This window comes from Passer domesticus, chromosome 3, assembly GCF_036417665.1.
Source record: "Passer domesticus isolate bPasDom1 chromosome 3, bPasDom1.hap1, whole genome shotgun sequence".
Taxonomy (NCBI): domain Eukaryota; kingdom Metazoa; phylum Chordata; class Aves; order Passeriformes; family Passeridae; genus Passer; species Passer domesticus.
The window spans coordinates 6,276,377-6,296,767 of NC_087476.1; the positions used below are offsets into that span (position 1 = coordinate 6,276,377).

Here is a 20,391-nt window from a genome sequence, read left to right on the forward strand (position 1 = left end):
AAGCAAAGCACAGACAAGGAGTTTGCTAATTCCACCAAAATGTTTAATACCATAATAGATTTTCATTGAAGTACAGCGCTAATGTGAATATTTGTACAAAATATGTGGTTAAAAATAGTATTGATTTATAATATATACAGATATGTCACATCCGTGTCAGAAATGCAGACACTCGAATGAAACCATGAGCGATGCTTTTAAATCTACAACAACATACACGAAATATTTCTGCAGCTACCCACAGTAGGACAACTTGCCAAACTGACACTTAAGGATCCACCAGTCCTTACAGATGGCATTTCTGTCAGAAGTTTCTGTACAAGAACTCTGCTCTAAAATGGATTCAAAACATTGACCTTCATTAACCCAACAGTGAAGAGAACACATCTGTGTGACACTAATGTAGACACAACTTTCTCACACTAGATATAAGATCAGTTACAATAATTTGTTAAAAGAAGGCTGATTTTCTGGTGAGAATAATAGAGAAGTTTAATCTTTCTTGCTGGATACTCTTAATGTTGTGAGTGAGCCCCAGATTCAAATGGGCCCTTAATACAGCTCTTGGGTACATGACTATGCATCCTGAAGTCTGTTTTAAGGTTCTGAATATCTTCATTTTTCATTAACTTCAAGGCTGCTCACACTTCATAGCTTTCCCAGCCTTACTCCAGCAAGAACCTCCCTAACAAATGTCCCTATTTAAGCTTTGTAGCTGCAGCATCAGGACACAATCCTACATTAAGATGACTTTTTCTGCAGCCCCAGGATCTGTGTAGTTACTGAGCAAACTGACAGAAGGGGAGAGAGAATTCAGGCTGGTTTTTTTAAGCTTTCTGAGTGTCTCTGCAGTAGGGACTATCAGGGTTCCTGCTGTTCCATCCAGAGTGCTGCTGTTCTGCTTCTAACAGTGCTGGCTTCTCTCCCCTCCAAACCAAAGCAAATATACTCCACACTTCAAATAGACCTGTGGGAAAGAGCTTTTACAACACTTCCTCCCTTGTCCTTTTATCCCTGAATGCTGCAGTCTACATGTATTCAAAAAAAAAGAGCACAGCTACTGTTATAAAAACATCTCTTTTTAAGAGGAGCCTAGAGTATTGAAAGCTGCTGTACTCCCCCAGAAGATGGGTTAAACCAGGAAAAGCAGTGTTGGGGTTGTTGCTAATGTAACTCATTAGTCAAGAGCATTGCATGATGCTGAGCATAAATGAGGGTCTGGCTAGGACTTTAATCCATAGCGGGTTTTGTTTTTTGATAAACCAGAATTAAAAGTGATTTCTTAGGCAAAAGAGAATCAAGGAAATGCAAAAGTTTTCCTCTCACACTAGTATGTGAGAGAAAGCCTGAAACAGCAAAAAGTTGAGTGCTGAGGTGTTTGCCACTAAAGAAAGACCAAAAATAAATTCAGTGAATATTCTTTAGAGGATCTGAAAGCACTGTGACTGTGATCAGCCTGGTCCTGTAGGACACAGCTCTCTGCCATCCCCAGCTCAGTTCCCAGCACTGTGTCCAGTGCCAAGCACGCTGGAAGAGCCACAGCCAGCACGTCACAAACACAGCATTTCAGTCGGGTGGATGAAGAAACTCACTGAAGAAACTTTTCACCTCTAAAAGAGGTGAAAAGAACCCCAGAATAAATTCATTAGTAGTTTTTCTGATTAAAACACAGAGGTTAAGGCCTGTCCTTTTCATAGGAATTAAGGAGCTCAGAGTTTACTTCTCTAGAGAGACTTCTTAGATGGATCTAATTTTCAGAATCATGAACAATCATCTTTTGAGAAATGAAGTTTTTTATGCCAGGCACACAGAAAACCGTATCATTTTTTCAAATCCAGATTTGAGCAATTCAATATCAGAATTTCACAGGACAGTTATCAGCAAACTCATCTCCCAGTTCCCAGTCTTTTGCAAGACCCAGCACAAACTGATGCAAGAGACAACAATTAGTTTCAATTTTTATAATAATGAATGCTAACAGAACTCTTTCCCCAGCCTGGCTGGCAGCTGGATGCCATGTTCCTTGTCCAAGCACTCATGGCCACAGCATCACCCATGATTATAAAAGCACAGTGAGAACCACATCAGGAGTCTGGGGCGTGCCGAGCTTTTGCTCATCAGGGACTGCACTGCAGGGTTTTTTTGTGTACGCTGAGCCAAATCCACGGCAAGCCAGAGCAAGTTCACATGACTGTGAAACTGCAGCAGCTTAAAATGGAACATGGCATATCCTGCCAACAAGAAGGCTGCTTTCCCCTTAATTGCTACTGAAACAGAGTTTGGCCTATGTCACATGTTTAAGCTTTTTCAGTTCTACCAGGGGTATACACCACACTACTCAGTTTATTGATATAGTTTAACTCTTTAAATGTTGCTTTTCCAAACACCAGTGCAAGCAGAACACAAAAATACTGTTTGCCATATTTATTATTTTAAATGAAGCTCTGAATTATACAAGTGTAAAAGTGATTAATTAGCCAGTAGCTTTTTAATACTCCTATAAAATATGACTAAATAGAATATTTCAAAAGTTATGTACAATACAATGGAAAAGCTCATGGCATCTGTGACAGTGCTCAGACAAACCACTGGAATTGAATCCTTCCAGGAATTCTGTCCATTCCTCAGTACAAACAACAATCTGTATTTTTGCTTAAAGCTTTTACAGTGTTGCTGACTGGGACAGAGCAGGGGAAAAGACCAAAATAAAATCAACCCACCCCTCTCACCCAATTTAGGATCAAATTAGTGCTACAAAATTTAAGCAGGAGGAGAATTTTTCTAACCTTTACAGTGGCTATGGCTGTGGTCTTGCTATGGTTGAGGAAGGGGTGCTCTTGCCATATTTTCATGGCTGAAAACAAGGTTTATTAGAGTGTGTCTGTATGTTAGGAAGGGGTCAGTTTGCATACCTTGTCTTAATTACAAAAATCAAGGCCACAAAATTTACTTGTTTTGTTCCAAAAGAGCAGATTCTAAAACACTCTTTCTCCATGCACTGGAAATGTTTTCATGCTTTAAACTGTAGAGAGGAAGTCATTAAAATGTCAGTTTCATTTCTGGAGAGGTCAGAAAGGACAAGTAGACAGCAGGCAACAGAAGCAGCAGCTGTACTCCCCTGATTTCCTTCCTTTAATTTCCAAAGAGCAGCAGGAGCCGTGTCCACCCTTCAGAGGCCCCAGGGCATCACCTCCAGCCACTCCCTCCAGCTCCTGCTTTGGGGAGGAAATTAAAGGGATGTGGGCTGTGCCTCAGGAGCCACAGTGTAACACTGAGGCTTCATTCTTCCAGGGTTTGGGTTCCAGCAGGAGAGAACCCCTGACACCCTGTGAGAAATGCGAGTCAGAGTGGCTGACCTCAGAAAAGCTACAGAAAAGCAAACTCCCACTCAAATGAGATGGGGCTCTGCCTGTGATTTACTGAATAGGACAATTCCCCTTCCAGATAGTCAGCATTTTTTGAAAGAAGCACTCTTTCCATGTCAGGCAAGAACCAGCCTTTAGTAAAACACCAGCTTCTCTCAAGAGTCACAAATGCTGGTACTTTGATGATAGGGACATTATTCCATAATAGATGACACACCTTTTTTTTTTTTTTTTTGAGATGATGATGATCATTCTTTTATCACATACAGGTGATATATAAGCTTTGACCATAGAGGCTGCTTTGAATTTTCAGGTTTGTAATTGTGTTTCTATTTCAATGCTTCAAGCAATGAGCCATGTCCTGCTGCCTCCTGGGTAGTACCACACAGCTTTCCAAAGCATGGAGTAGTCACTGAATGGGGCCTTGTTTTAAATCTGTTTGAAAATGCACTTTGAGGAAAGAACATTTAAAGTCCAGTGCTTTAATCTGCAGTGTAGTTTTACATCATTTGAGGCCAAAGTACTTAGTTAGAACTTAGTACAGAACCATGTCTCTCCAAAGTTTGAGGACATGGATACAAGGACAAGGTTTGGCCTTCTATAGTCTTGCCTGTAAAAAAATCCATTAGTAATGACATCTGATCATTTATGTGTTTAAATCTTACTGGGCTGTTTATACTGGCCTAAACTAAACCCCATGGACATCAGCACTGGGTGTATTCTCAAAAAAAGCCAGTGGTGTTACTCCTGGAATATTCTTTGTGGCCCAAGATGGTGCTTTCAACAGGATACATTCCTAGGCCTGTGAATGACAATTTGTTTCCTTAAATCAATTTAAAATGTATCACTGGGAAAATAATTGCCATGACACCTCTAAGGAGTTACTTTAAGGAAACTTTACACGGGTATCATGAAGATACTAAAGCCCCATTTTCTGTTCAGTCTCTGCTGTATTTCATGAGCAGTATTCTATCAGAGCAACAGCACACAATGATGCCCATAATGCAGTAACAATTATCACATTATGGAAATATGCTGAGTGCTGAGCAAAAAACTGCATCTCATCAGGAATACCAGAGGGGCCTGTGGTGGTCAGAGGCTGAACTCTGTGAGAATGACAAGTCCTCATTCCCAGATGTCTTCACCATGCAGGCTGGGAATGCCATCTCCTGTCCCCACTGACACAGCAACACGCCTGTTGTCCTGGAAGTGCTGCCAGGCCAAGACCCTGCAAGGGGGACCTGACTCTGCTGAAGCTTTGTGGCATTGCTGCTAATTAAGGGTGTGATGGAACCCTCCCTCAGAAACCAGATCGTTAGGTTTCACAACAAAAATCTTGATTACACAACCTAAGCTGACTTTTCAGATCCTAGAATAAGCTTCCAGGATGTATTTACTTATTTTAAGCTGTAAAGGATTTTAAACCATGGAGGCTCACTGTGCCATTTTATAGTCACTTTGGGGAGTATGGCTGCAGCTAATTAGCTTAAAAATCCCACCATACCTTACACATACACTCAGTTTCTGCAGTATTAATTTCAGTGGAACTACTCATGTGCATAAATTAAGCGCATGCTTAAATATATGCAAAATCTGAGCTCAAATGTCTAGAAAATATGTTCTCAAAATGACAAGTACACCTTAAAAAAATAAATCATCATGGAAGGTCTGCCAGACAGGGAATCCGGGATCTGTCTGCTGTCAGCCATGATGCAAACACAGAACAGTTTTTGTAACCCAGTATATATTGCAAGTGAAAGAAACATGCAGGATGGGGTGAAAAAAGGAGATTCAGTTGCATGCAGTCTAATTTCAAGTGTGTAATTATGGTCCTGTTTTCTTTGGCCTAAAAAAGAAAAAAAAAATCAACTAACCTCTGCTCACCTCCACAAACCCAAACTGCATACAGCTCAAAAAGGGTTTTGAAGCACAGGACAGGGGAAAGGAAAAGGGCTGAATATTAGAGATGTGCAAGTAATTACTGACAATTTCAGGGCTATTCACCACACCACTAGGAAAGCATTCAGCCTGTAATGTTACATGAGCAGTCAGTCAGTTCCTCTTCCTCAGACCCGAAGAGAAGCACCACTCATCCCTTGACAGAAGATGAAGTGACAATCCCTATTGATATTCTGGCTCCCTTCTCCAGAGAGAAGGACTGAGCAGACCCCCCAGCAGCTGCTGCCTCTCCCCTCAGCCCAGAGAGCTCCATCTCAGATCCCTGCCACCATTTCAGACCACTGTTCTCTACAGCTATTGCTGGAAGAGGGTTTTCTGTTGTTTCTGAAAATGTTGCAAAGATAGTATTTATACAGAAAATTCCAGGGGGTGCAAAGGCCACCAAGCTGCTAGTAGAGTAAAAACAACACATCTACCCCCCTTTAAAAAAAGGGAAAAGGGAAAAGGCTGTTGGGAAGTGAGGAGGGCAGAGGTGCAGGCTGCTTAATGAAGGGCAGTAGCAATCCTGGGAGTTTGAATATCAAGACTGATATTGGCTTAATTCCCTCCCAAACTATCTCTGGTAGTGGTGTTTCAGCATGCAAATTACAGCTGTGAAAAGATCCTCAGACTGAAACCAACCCTTGTTTCCTCAGCCTTGCTTTGTCCTTTCCCGCTAGATCTATCAGTTGGTGTGTGATATGGTTACAGGTACAAAGATCTTTTTCCTAGCCCTTTTGTTACAGAGGCTTGATTACTGTGAAGGGGTTTCAATGACCTTAATGTCCCGGTGCTCAGAAGGCAAAGGCTGCCTTTCAACAGAACAAAGCAAACAAAAACCAAGAGCTGTGCTGGAGGAGAGAGAAGTGCTGCTTCTGCCGGAGAGGCTCAGTTAGATACAGGCGGCGGCACACCGGGGCGTCGAGTTTGAATGATTTTTGGCTTTGGAGAATTCTTTGGGTCCTCATCTTCTTCCATGTCGCTGTCACAAACGTGCACTACCACACTGGGAGTGGACTCTGTTCCTGCGTGCAGCTCGTATTTCTCTCCTGGAAGCAGAGAAAATCAATCACATCAAAAGGTGGCAATCTGAGTAGCAGCACAGCCCGTGGCGCTGCTGGACTGCAGAATACTCCACACCTGGGCAGGGAGCTGAGTGGGTGCTGCTCCTAAATACAGGTGAGCACCAGCACGGCTGGACTCTGTCAGCTGCCACAACACATCCTGGGGATCCTGCCCCCGGAGGCAGTTTGGTCACAGGTCTGTAAGGCATCATAAAATACACACATCCTTGTGTCTATAATGGCTTTGGTACTAATATTGGTGGCCAATGGCACTGAAATAAACCCCCAAAGTAGGCAGAGGAAGGAGAAAGATCACAGAAATTCATGGTTAAAAAGATGAATCCAACCTATCCAACCTTTGGTCTGAAGTTATTTCACACATGTTGGGTTGGGGTTATTCTTTATTTTTGCTGTGGCTTTCCTTCAGGCCCGTTTAAAGCCCAGTTGTTGCTCTTAGACAGATTTCAACACTTAATCTAATTTCTCCAGAAATAAATTCCCCCATATCTCTGCTGCAGACAGATTTTGAGTTTCAAAGCTCTTTAGCTGGGGCTGCAACAAATTTTGTCTCTACAGATGAGATTACAGAGCAGTCTATAAATGCTCACTAGAGCAGGCTGAACGCCTAAACAGTACATGTATTTTCTAACTATCTACATTCCTTATTTAAGTCTCAACACAGTACTCTTCTGAGGAAGATGAACATGGCTTTTCTTTTTCCACAGAAAATATTCTGAACTGGAAGGAACTCACAAGGATCATGGAGTCCAACTATTAAGAGACTGGCCAATATGGGCTTGGGTGGTTGCCTATAAAGGTCCACAAGCAAAGAATCAGACATAGGGCTTTGAGTCCTGAATTCAGCCTGCTGGCACTACATGTATTCTGGATTTTACATGGGATACAAGTAGGTATTGGTAATTAAATTGCAAGAAATTAATTTAAGACTTTTTTTGTTTTTAAAAAACCAAACTTTGCCTGCAAAAATCTTCTGAGATGAGGAAGGTGAGGCCCCAGCAAACCCACTGGCCTCTGTTTGTGGTGCAGTGCCTCCTAAATGCTGCATCACTGGCAAAACCCAGCAGTGCCACGTGTTGTACCATGGAAGCAAACAGCAGTTCTTGCCTCAAAGCACTTGTGGCTTGCTTGTGGTACTAATTTGGAGTTTTATGTGTTTGCCACTTTGTGGCAGAATAATTCATGTGAAGAAGGGGTTTCAGGTTTGGCCCAGCATTAGCACATGCAGTTCTGGGACTCTGCTCATATGCTGTTTGTGCTGACAAATTCCTGGTCCAAATAAGCCTGGGTGGCTTGAGACTAGAGGACACACTGTATTTTTGCCTAAAAGCAAGGAGGCAACTAGTGAATAATAGCTATAAGCCAGGCATCTTGCTGCGAGAAATATTTTACTGCTGTGATACCATTAATGTTGACATTTAACTGCTCTATTTTTGGCAACCTTTCCTCTGAATCCAAATCGAGCAAAGCATTACAGGTCTTGCTGATAGGCTAAAATATAAAAAGAGAAATAGCTTGGTTGTGCTGCATTGAGGAATTATATGGTTTTTCTTTGCCCATTTTCCCTGCGGGCCTCAGCTAATTTCTCAGCTCTGGGCTGACGTCAATGGCGGCCGGCAGCGCCGAGGGCTGCATTGGTCACTGTCACCGAGGGCTGCATTGGTCACTGTCACCGCGGGCTGCATTGGTCACTGTCACCGCGGGCTGCATTGGTCACTGTCACCTCGGGCTGCTTTGGTCACTGTCACTGAGGGCAGCATTGGTCACTGCCACCGAGGACTGCATTGGTCACTGTCACCGAGGGCTGCATTGGGCACTGTCACCGAGGGCTGCATTGGGCACTGTCACCGAGGGCAGCATTGGGCACTGTCACCTCGGGCTGCATTGGTCACTGTCACCTCGGGCTGCATTGGTCACTGTCACCGAGGGCTGCATTGGTCACTGCCACCGAGGACTGCATTGGTCACTGTCACCTCGGGCTGCATTGGGCACTGTCACCGAGGGCTGCATTGGTCACTGTCACCGCGGGCTGCATTGGGCACTGTCACCGAGGGCTGCATTGGGCACTGTCACCGCGGGCTGCATTGGTCACTGTCACCGAGGGCTGCATTGGTCACTGTCACCGAGGGCTGCATTGGTCACTGCCACCGAGGACTGCTTTGGTCACTGTCACCTCGGGCTGCATTGGGCACTGTCACCTCGGGCTGCATTGGGCACTGTCACCGCGGGCTGAATTGGGCACTGTCACCGCGGGCTGCATTGGGTACTGTCACCGAGGGCTGCATTGGTCACTGTCACCGAGGGCTGCATTGGTCACTGTCACCGAGGGCTGCATTGGTCACTGCCACCGAGGACTGCATTGGGCACTGTCACTTCGGGCTGCATTGGTCACTGTCACGGCGGGCTGCATTGGTCACTGTCACCTCGGGCTGCATTGGTCGCTGTCACCTCGGGCTGCATTGGGCACTGTCACCGAGGGCTGCATTGGGCACTGTCACCTCGGGCTGCATTGGTCGCTGTCACCGCGGGCTGCATTGGGCACTGTCACCGAGGGCTGCATTGGGCACTGTCACCGCGGGCTGCATTGGGCACTGTCACCGAGGGCAGCATTGGTCACTGTCACCTCGGGCAGCATTGGTCACTGTCACCTCGGGCTGCATTGGGCACTGTCACCGAGGGCTGCATTGGTCACTGCCACCGAGGACTGCATTGGTCACTGTCACCTCGGGCTGCATTGGGCACTGTCACCGCGGGCTGCATTGGGCACTGTCACCGAGGGCAGCATTGGTCACTGTCACCGAGGGCTGCATTGGTCACTGCCACCGAGGACTGCATTGGTCACTGTCACCTCGGGCTGCATTGGGCACTGTCACCGCGGGCTGCATTGGTCACTGCCACCGAGGGCTGCATTGGGCACTGTCACCTCGGGCTGCATTGGGCACTGTTACCTCGGGCTGCATTGGGCACTGTCACCGAGGGCTGCATTGGGCACTGTCACCGAGGGCTGCATTGGTCACTGTCACCGCGGGCTGCATTGGGCACTGTCACCGAGGGCTGCATTGGTCACTGTCACGGCGGGCTGCATTGGTCACTGTCACCTCGGGCTGCATTGGTCGCTGTCACCTCGGGCTGCATTGGGCACTGTCACCGCGGGCTGCATTGGTCACTGTCACCGAGGGCTGCATTGGGCACTGTCACCGAGGGCTGCATTGGGCACTGTCACCGCGGGCTGCATTGGTCACTGTCACCGAGGGCTGCATTGGGCACTGTCACCGCGGGCTGCATTGGGCACTGTCACCGCGGGCAGCTCCGCAGTGCCGCGCACACAGCGCCGGCCCCTGCTCCTACAGCAGCGCCGCCCAGGAACTCACATTCACTGCCCTCTTAAAAGGTAATAATCCCAGTTCAAATGCCACGTTCTTTTACTGCTCAAATCCCTCCCAGAAGGACTCTTTCTGCTGAAAAAGAACAGTGAAAAAAAGTACAGACGGAAGGAAAAATATTCAGATGCCTCTGGAACAAGTGACTGCAGCAGCAATTAATGTCACTTTGCAAACCAAAATGTGATGCACTCATAAATTATATTTTTAAGGCATACAGTAATTTCTGAGCATAAATGAGCTGCAGACTGTTCTGTAAGCAAACAGCACAAAACCTTTTCATGGCTGAGTTAAGAACAGGACAACAATAACTCTGGGATTTTTGTAAAGCCATATCTTGTTCCAAACGTAGTCATTGTTTGCAGAAAAACACTAAGGTGATAAGCACAAAATAATACAATGGATACAGACAGATTAGCCCTTCCCTTCTGCTGCTTCCCTGTATCTATGTTTTTTTCTTTTCTCTTAAACACGATTTCCAGCATAAAAAAAATTAAAAAAAAATAATTAATGAGCTAAGCCTGCAGCAGTTCAGCTACTGAAGCAATGGTTGAGTCACTGGATTGACAAGACCTAGGTTGTCCCAAGCTATGAATAGCAAGTTGAATTAACACAGGTAAGACTCACCAATTCCTGTAATACTACCCAAGCACTTGTCCAGTGACCTCAGCTGTCTCTGACATGGCCTCCTCTGTGTTCCCAGGCCCTACACTGATCATGCTCCTGCTTCTCCTGCTTGTCTGGAGAACTCGTACAGGCTAGCTAAGCCAAAGGATTCTTGGGGACAGGGGTCTTTCTCCTCCAGCTGTCTTTGACCTATCTCTATCCTGTAATAATAAATTTACTCTACATAAGCTAACAGTGGCAACTCACATAAATTTACTCAGAAAATTACCATAAAATTTATCAAATATACTCTGCCCTTCAGGGAAGAATTCAGCTGTGGCACATCCACTATATTGATTTGTCAATAAAACTTTCTGATATGCCTCTGAAAGCAGCAGTGATGTTCCTCTCTAACCACTTGCTCTGCATAAGAAAAACAGGAAGAATTTGAAGTTTTCTCCCTTAACAATGAGCACAGCTGCTTTTATGTCACTGGGCCCTACCTTTGTGACCACATGAGCCAGGAGTGAACCCACAGCCTTGCGTGATGCAAGAAAGATGAGCACAGAAGCAACTTATGATATTTCAGAATTAAAAATAATGGTATAGGATTTTCTATCCCTTTGTGAGTCAATACTGTGACCTTTCCTAGATGGTGCAGTTCCTGTCTAACAGGGCCCTTTTGTCCAGCAAAGACCACACTCATACGCATAAAGAATAATGTAAAAATGCTAATGATAACATGTAGCTACCTCATCCCTAATTCAGACTCATGAGCAAAGGTTAATGAGTTCAGAGCTGCCCATTTCATGTAAATGTGGCATTAGCATCATGAAAATACCTTCCACTTTCAGTCCCTTCATACAAATGCTTTACAAATAAGAGGATGCAAATAACAGGAAGTCCTTTGTATGGGTGCACGTTTGTGACAGGAGAGCTACAGCCCATCCCACAAAACACCTCCATGAAACACCTCTACAGCACCAATCTGCCATAGCAAAGTGGAGGAGCTGCTCCCTGGAAACCCTTTACTGATGCTGCAGGAGCTGGGCACCCTCCTCTCCCAAAGAGAGGAAAAGTTTTCTCCATCCAGCAGCTCTCCTGCGCCCTGCCTCTGGTAAGAGAAGGGAAGGGCAAACGCACCCACAGAACAGCAGGGAGAGGAAGGACAGAGATGAAAAGTTTTATCTATCACCATTTGTTTGCCCCTTCATCCCCTTTTAATCCTCCCTGGGAGTCATATGAATTATTTAGTATTTCCTTTGACGCAGTGATGACAAACACGAGAGTTTGAAAACACTTGGGCACAGAAAATCTGCCTTGTGAGATGGTTTGAAATCCCTGTGTACGGCATTTCCTGGGCAGGGTCCTGATCTCACCTGATTTCCCCTTCCCTAGGGCAGGGTGAGCCAAACCCAGGGCAGAGCAGGCACTGAGGCTGGCAAGGGGGAGTCAGGGTGGCACCTGGGATCCTGGGAAAGGCACTCTGGAGTGCAGAGTTAGAAATGAGAGGGTACAGGGCAATCTGTTGTGAAGAATGAGGCAGTGGGGGAAGGTTGGGGAGTGGACAGGGAGAGGGAGGGAATGCTTTCCAGGAAAGAAAGAGCATATTCTAGTGCCAAGAGGACAGTTTGCAAATCACTACACTAATAAATGGCAAACAGCTGCCTGTCCTTTGAGAGGAACAGCTCTGCTGTAGACACAGGCTGGACCTGGAGACTCCCTCTCCCTCCACTTTGCAAAGGTTTCTCACTTTAAATATGTTTGCAATGTGGGGTGGTTGTTTGATTGTTTGCCTGTCAGGTACAGGTTGTATCCTCACCTGGCCTAACCTGGAGCTAGCTTTTTCCTACAGGAATGCTTGCAACCTGCCAAGCTGTTCAGTCCAGGCCCTGATGTCTGCACATCTTCATCAGCATTTAAAACTACTGGAAGTTGTCTTGACAGTGGAAGTGTTTTCCATCAAACTGATTAACAATAACACTCCTTTATTTGCAATATATTGAAAAGATTGTAGGCTGGTGGTCAGCACCAGGCACAGTCACAGTTCCTGGCTCTGACTGATCTACAGCACTCTGTTCATGCCTCATTTAAAGCCTAATTTCTGCATCTGTAGAAAGTGAGAATATACATCAATCATCCAGGAACTTAATTAAATATGCCACAATCTTCCCTATGGAGTTAATGCACCCTCACTGATCTCAACTCCACGTGAAGGGACCAAAACCAGCTTCCTTTTGAGCACAGAAAGAAATCTGTTCCATTCGATTTCCAAGATGCCAGCCTGTCACTGCTGCAGCTAAAACACCTGTCCAAAACTGCTGGCACATGGCAAATCTGTTAACTCACTTCCAGCATACTCCTTACACTCTGGAGCAAATCTCCCAACATTCTGCACCCAGGGACAGTTTTGGTCTCTAATTTTGTGGCTATGATCATTATGGCACCATACTGTGACAGGAGATGACCTGGATTCAGGGAATGGGAAAGGAGCATGGGTCTGTGTCCAGGTACATCTTGCATTTCCAGTGAAGTAGGTCAATAAAACTCATCTTAAACTGAGGGCATACAAAGACACTGTTCACTATTTAGAAGAGCTAATGAGTTTTCCTGATTCTCAGATGTTTATTATACCAAATCACTCCATTTAATACAGCAAAGATTCCTTACAAGATGAAGACATGGAAGTCAGATTCTAACACTCTCAGCTCTGTAAACAACTGTGCCAAGTGAGTATTTTTTGACAGCTGATAAGCTGTTATATTTTTAAATTGTGTTTTTGAATGAAAAAAATCTCTTCTCTGAGGCTACCAATGCTGTTTGATGTCCAGCAGTTTTACTGCTGCAATACAGAGAAATGAGTGTTAGTGGGATTTGTTTTTCAATGAAATTCTAAACATAGTAAATGCACAACTGAGAACAGCAACACTATTTTAAACCCGCCGCTGCAGTTAACTAAAATTGATCCCTCTAACAAGTGCTAAAAATAGAAAGAAGAGAGCACACAATGGCTTTTCATATTGCTCCCTGCAGGCTCCTTAAATCCGGGTGAATTTGACCTTCACGCAAAGCTGTCCCAGAGTGTGGGACAATGAGTGATATTTCACATTCCACTGCTCCAGAACAGGAATTGATTTATTACCCAGCTAGCCCGGGAATTCGTTTACATGTTTCCATTTATAACACTGCTGCATCAAAGGAGGAAAAAAAAAAAAAGAGGTTTTTGTTTTTTCTTTTATTCAGCATTTTAGAAGCAAAATATCACTCCTGGAAATAACAATATGCAATATCATATGAAGTCTTCCCCTGACTGCCTTTTTCTACTGCCTTTTTCCTGCTGAAGAGAAAAAAACCATAGGAATCTCCTGATATATATTTTCCTCTTGTGAGAGATCCCATCTGAAAAAGACAGGAGATAATCCTGCAAACCTTGTGAATCACGAAACATCCTTCTGCACCCCATGCACTCCAGCTCTGAGTTCCTTTGGTGCAGTTGCACAAAAGCCCCAATGATTAGGTGTCTGCAACTGGAAGCTGCTCTCAGAGCAAGCAAGGAGTATTCCCAGTACAGCTGGGGAGAAAACAATTCTCTCATCCCACAAGAATTTCAAAAATAAACTGCTAAATTTTCATGAGCTCACCCCCACAATTGTTATTAGATTGGATCTGAAATGTTTTATAGTATGAAGATAATTTAATAGGCTATTTTTTCCTTGTGGCTTATGAACATAAATTAGATTAATTTGTAAATGATACTGCTTGGACCTGAAACTGGAACCTTTCTCATTTTGAAAATTCTAAACCAGGATGCCTTAACAGCTTTGAAAGAAAACTATTTATAAAGATGACTTAATTAAATCAAAAGTAACCCTCTCCTATGTAAAGTTTTGGTTTTATCAGATGTGCATTTTCCAAGGGAAAGCATTGCTTGAAAATCCCTGCTAGCTTCAACTCCTGGCGTTAGCTGAAGATGGGAAGACAGAAGAAAGCCTGGATGCATTATCTATTGACATTTATCTCATGCTAAGGGAGGCTACAACTTATCCCAGTCCTCCTGCATAGTTTTCAGCAGGGAATGAGCATTCCTAACAGAGCAATCCCACTGGGGCTGGGGAACAGTAGTTCTCTCTCAACAAACAACGTGAGAGATTCTCCACTCCAGTGAACGTGCACTTTTTCAAGTGAGAAATCTGCACCTTGGAATGCAGAACTGAGCAGATGTCGTGTACAGCAAAAACTCCTCACATCCACAGCCAAACATTTGTCCAGTCCCCACCTAAACCATCAGCTGTGTCATCTAGGCATGAACCCCAGCACAATAAATGGTGTAAGCAAAGCTTTGATCAGCTCTCACAAGCTGCAGATAACACTCAATTCTGTGCCTACACGTGGCAAAACTCATTCTGAAGGAAAGAACCAGGTGACATCCATCAACTGAAATCCAAATTTTAATGCAACTTCCAGCTCTCTGCCAACTCCCTCTATAGTTATTATCTACACTGGTATTTCTTCTCTGCTTTTCCTGACATGTTTTCACCCAAGGACTAAAAGCTTACCTGGTCCAAGCTTAGAAACTGCATAAAGGAGGTCGTAGTTGATGACAGGTGTTGCATCATCTATTGGTTGCCACCCTACAGGTGGGGAGGCTGGAGGCGAGATGAGAAACTGTTTTGCAGGCTGTGGTGGTGCCAAATGAAGCTTGTCTCCATCTGTCTCAGAGGTCTGAATCTTTAAAGCATAACAAAGACACTGTTTAGTACAGGAAAGAATCACAGAACAGTTTGGGTTGGAAAGGACATTTAAAGGTCATCTCCTCCAACCCTCCTGCCTTGCTCAGAGCCCCATCCAGCCTGACCTTGAATATTTCCATAGGTGGGGCATCCACAACTCTGGGCAACCTGTGCCAGTGTTTCACCACTCCTACTGCAAAAGACTCATTCTTACATCCAGCCTAAAACAACCTTCCTTTAGTTTAAAACTATTTTTCCCTTGTCCTACTGCAACAGGCCCTGCTAAAAGGTCCATTCCCATCTTTCTTGTAAGCCCCCTTTAAGTACTGAAAATCCACAGTGAAGTTTCCCTGGAGCCTTTTCTTCTCCAGGCTGAAAACCCCCAGTTCTCAGCCTGTCTCCACAGCAGAGGAGCTCCAGCCCTCTGAGCATCTTTGTGGCTTCCTCTGGCCTCACTCCAACAGGTCCATGCCTTTCCTGCATTTGGGAACCCAGTGCTGGACACAGGACCCCAGGTGGGATCTCACTGGACCAGAATCATGTCCCTCAGCCTGCTGGTCACACTGTGGGTGATGCAGCCCAGGATATTTGGGGTGCCAGGGCACATTGCCAGCTCGTGTCCAGCTTCTCATCCTCACAGGATGGCTAAATGGAATGACTGCTCAAATCATACCCTTCTCATCCCAAATGCCACCCAGGCAGGGTTTCAGCATCACTCTCAGAAGAGAAGGCCTGGAGATGAATTTCATCTCAGCCTTACAGATGGTGCCTCTGCAGTAAATGTGCAGTGTGGGGCTGTGACACCAGCAAAGCTACAATGTCTGTGCCTCCTGTGTATGTTCTTTCAGGAAAAATGCAAAGCTTTGGTAGCCCCAGCTGCTAGCTCAGAGAGTTTTGAGGCTGTAAAGGCAGTGTTGTGATCTGGTCTAAATGCCTAAATAAAAAGTGACATCACAGAAGTAACTCCTGCACCAAGGCCTTGTAAGCAACTTCAGAAAGATTTCTACAGATTTTATTTCTTTAGTTGAAGTGAAAAAGGATTCTATGATATTCCTTAGTAGTTTGCAAGTGAATGTCCTTATTTTTTTTCCATCTTAAATTACCTAATTAAGTAACTTTAATTCCTGGGCTTTTCTAGTGTGTTAAAGAAGCCTTGATGTAAATGAATTGTAGTGCAGCCATACCTGAGCAAGGTTACAACCAGCTCGAGCACAGAAGCAATAAACTCTATTTCCATGACAGCAAACATGGGGTTTGCAAAGAACCAGTCTGAATCTCTCAACTCCATATTCCCCAGAACCTGTAGGTCTGGAAGTGGTGATTCAGCCTGGCTGAGGGCAAACACTGCTCCAGACACTGCTGCTTCCACATCTTCACTCCCTGAACACGACTAATAAGCTCTTGTAAGACTACATGTACTGGAGAGCATAGAGCAGGTACCAGAATGGCTCTGCAGGAAATCAGCTTAGATAGGGAGACAAATCACTACTGTGCACATTTTTCTTTTTGTTGTTATCCCAAGTTTTCAATTAGCCTCCTGAATACAGTTAGAATGAAACCATTCTCAGATCTGCCTAACTGCAGGTTTTGAAGCCTTTCAGAAAAAAATTCAGAGCCAGATTTAGGAGATCAGAGCATAAAAATGGGATTGAGGCAGATTCTTAACACCTAAATCCAGCTGTAAGACCTTCTGAGCTCATCTAACTCGTTAAGCACTACGGTTTTTTTCACAGCTGTAGCTTCCCATCTTCCTGTGGTTCTGCTCCTGCCTAGGCTCAAAACAGCTCCTATTCTGACCAGGATGAAGAGGCTCATAATTTAACATTATAGGTTTGCTTGATACCTTGAAGTGAGCCAGCCCTTATCCTCAGACCTCTGAAGGGCCAAGCTGGCAGCTCAAAGCACACCTACATTGATTATATACACTAGTGGGTATCTCACAAGCCACAGTGACCACATCAATTTATTAAACTGCATTCAGAAGAGGTGGTGGTTGGGTTCTCAACCTCATTCAACTTTCTCTATCCTGGCTGGGGCCCAGCCTGCTGTGGGAGATGTATGTTCTTTCTCCCTTGGCTAAGGAGAACTGAACACCCACCTGACAGTTCCAATAGATGGATATAATCACCTACAGCCCCAGGCTGGGAGTGTTTTACTTCCCCTGCATTCTTCCTTTGACTTGGACTCAGTAAATTCCTTTTAGAGAATTCAGTATTTGTAATTCATATATTCAGTAAGTAAAAGCCAAAAAGGCAGGAGGAAGCCTGACTGTGGCTCAGGGTTGCAGCCAAATATGTAATCCAGCCCCACCTTTTTTATTCACTTGGATTCTTGACTTTAGCACTTTCTTATGGTTAGTTAAGAAAGTTACCCACAGACAACAATCAGTGTTTAAATCAGCTCTGAGATACATAATTCTGTGTGTTGAATAAGCAACTTTAGTCCTAAGTGGTCCTTTAAATTCACTGCAGACCTCCAGGGCAGAAGCAGCTCAGTCAACACAAGGAGGTTTAAGTAATCTTCTATCAAAGATAGGGCATGGGAGAAACCTTTATTACTTTTATTCAGTGTTACAGCATAACTTTTAAAGAAATATTGTGCAGTAACACAGAAGTAGATTTCATTACCTGTGCAAAATACAACTTTAACTTCTTCCCTCTGAACTGTGTTTCATGCAGCTCTATTCTGGCACGAGCAGCTGATTTGGGACTGCTGAAATTTATCCGCACACGCCTGAAGCTTTTGAACAGCTGGAATGTCACGCAGTCATCATAGGCACGGAACAAACCTTCAAATTTCTCCTGCAAAGCAAAAAGAAATAATGCTGAAGATTAACTTTGTGCTCTGTCACATCAGTCTGAGTCCAACAACAATCTGAAACTTGACAGTTGTTTTAAGCAGGAGGTTTCAACCTGTGGCCTTTAGGGACAGGTGTCCATAGACAAATAAAGGCTCTGTGAAAAGAAATTAAGGACAGCAGTGGTCTGGTAGTGCTGAACTCTGCAAAGGGTTTAGGGGAAGAGGTCTTCAAACTGAGAACCCAGCAGCTATTGAATTTCTCTTAAAAGCTGAGCAAACCTATGACAGTGACATATGAAATGAAGCTGAAAGGGCACATGACTGAAAACACCAGACAACAGTGGGCTCATGTGCACAGAAGCAACCATTGTGCTGAATTAACAGTGGAGTCAGCAGACAAAGGCTGCAGCTGAGGCTTATATCCACATCAGCACTGCAGGGTCATTTTTTATTGTATGATATGTTTTTCTGGACATTTTGTCATTTAAATACTTAAGAGAATACACACTTGTTCTTTGAGAGGTCCTGCAGCATCTGGAAACGAATTGGACAAATGAAAACAGTGATCTGTCCAAAAGAGAAACTGCAGGTTTCAAAATGTTTAGCTGTAGAAACATGCTCAAAAGCTCATGACAAAACCAGGGATATTTTAGCGTTATAAAATGAAGGTCTGAAGTTATCCATGGACTTGGAGATGAACAGAAATTCAAGGCACTTTGGCAGCCTTGGAAGCTCAGACTCCATGATTTCTCTGCAAGCTGTGAGCACACAGTTCCACACCATCAATAAACCCAAAGTCCTTAAATCAATTCTGACACTTGCACAGGTCTTTTCATTCACATAAGCATAGGTTCATAAAATGCCAAAGCTGAAAGGGAGCAGTTATTATTTAGTCCAGCCTTCATGTTTACTGAGATTTCAGACTGCCATCCATTGAGTCACACATCAAATCTGAGTATTTTAGCTACTGCAATCAAGACTTGAAGTTTTGTAAAATAGAGAATCAGCCAGACCAAAGCCTCTGCTTTTAGAAGTGCTTTATTCTGAAGAAAAACCACTGGTAAGGTGATTTGCCACACCACTTCATATACACTGAGAGCTGTTATGTCAGGGGTTTGTATAATTACAATAACCTAATGTATATGGGCAGTAACCTGATGTTGATGCTCCATCCCTGAAATGTTCAAGACAAGGTTGGATGAGGCTTTAAGCAACCTCGTGTTGTGGAAGGTGTCCCTCCCCATGAAGGAGAATTGGAATGAAATTATCTTTAAGGTTCTTTCCCATTCAAACCATTTCAGGATTCTGTTTTCTTGCTATCTCTGCAAGTCCTTACATTTTTCCATGTTTTAAAATATTTCTTTGCTTCTCATCCAGGAAAACAATTTCTTTTTCCTTACAGTGGATAACTGGTACAGACTACAGAAGACAAAAAAGAAAATGCAATTTATGTAATCTCATCAATACTTCAGTTCTCATCTATTGAGCTTACCAGCAAAACAAAGAATTCAGAACCTCTCAGAAAAATTCATCCAGAAGCACAGTGCAGCTGCATCAGGGAGCACTACCAGCACCGTGGGAGTAACTACTGTCAGAGTGAGACATTTGTTAAGGAGTTAACAGGGAAGCAGCTCAGTTCCACAGCCAGGGCTGTGACACCACGGCGCATGTGCCCCACCTCCTTTCATTCCCTGCCAGCTCTGTGGTCTTCCTCCCCATAACTGATACTCCATTGCTGGCACCCTTTCAAAGGAACCTCCCTATGGTCTATTAAGCTTTTATGATTTTCATTTCATTCTGCCTGACCTCACTCACCTCTTCCTCTCACTGCAGGAGATACTTTGGAGGAATGAAAAAAGAAAAAGAAAAAAGGGAGGTGAGAGCTCTGTGGTTTGGCAGAGGGTGACTAAAGGCATGCAGCCATCCCCAAAACAGCTGAAGTGCATAGGTTTGTACAAGCAGGTCTAGTCTTACCACCCAATGTTCAAATTGTTACACCTCAGTTACGCTTTTTATCTGCTTCGCTTATATTTTTGAAAAATTCCATTTTCCTGAGCAGAAGCCTACATCCAGTGGCATTTGTATAAAGGTCAGACAAAAGCAGCAGTCATCTCAGTCCTGTCCTGATTGGAATTTTGATGTTACAGCCTTCACAATGACCAGGAATAAAGGGCTGGGGGAAGGGAGAGAAAAGGACAGCAGCCCAGTGTCTGTATATAGTCGGTCTCACACAGCATTCAGAAACATAGTCAAAATAAAAAATAAAGTGACTAAGTAAAGCTTATGTCTTCATGTTGTCGTTATTACCTACTTCAAACCTCCTCAGTGCATTTTTTAAATGAAATAAAGAAATTTAAATTCATATTAGGGGGGGACTTGGCAGTGCTGGGTTAACAGTTAATCCTAAAGGTCTTCAATGTAAACTATTCTATGATTCTGTGAGACATAGAAAGGAGTGTGTATATATATATCTATATGTATGTATGTATGT

The 20,391-nt window shown here is 44.1% G+C and overlaps 1 protein-coding gene across 3 annotated transcripts in view; it reads right to left on the bottom strand.

Moving 5' to 3' along the window:
• Positions 1-21: 21 nt before the first annotated feature.
• The window catches only part of RCAN2 (regulator of calcineurin 2), an 86,159-nt gene continuing 65,789 nt past the window's right edge, over positions 22-20,391 (bottom strand). For all 3 annotated transcript variants that reach the window (XM_064411701.1, XM_064411702.1, XM_064411703.1), the window contains 3 exons: positions 17,729-17,902; positions 14,928-15,099; positions 22-6,352 (listed from right to left, as the gene is read on the bottom strand). In XM_064411701.1, the coding sequence (XP_064267771.1) occupies positions 6,192-6,352; positions 14,928-15,099; positions 17,729-17,902 (507 nt within the window). In that variant the 3' untranslated portion in view covers positions 22-6,191. The remainder of the gene's footprint in view (positions 6,353-14,927; positions 15,100-17,728; positions 17,903-20,391) is intronic.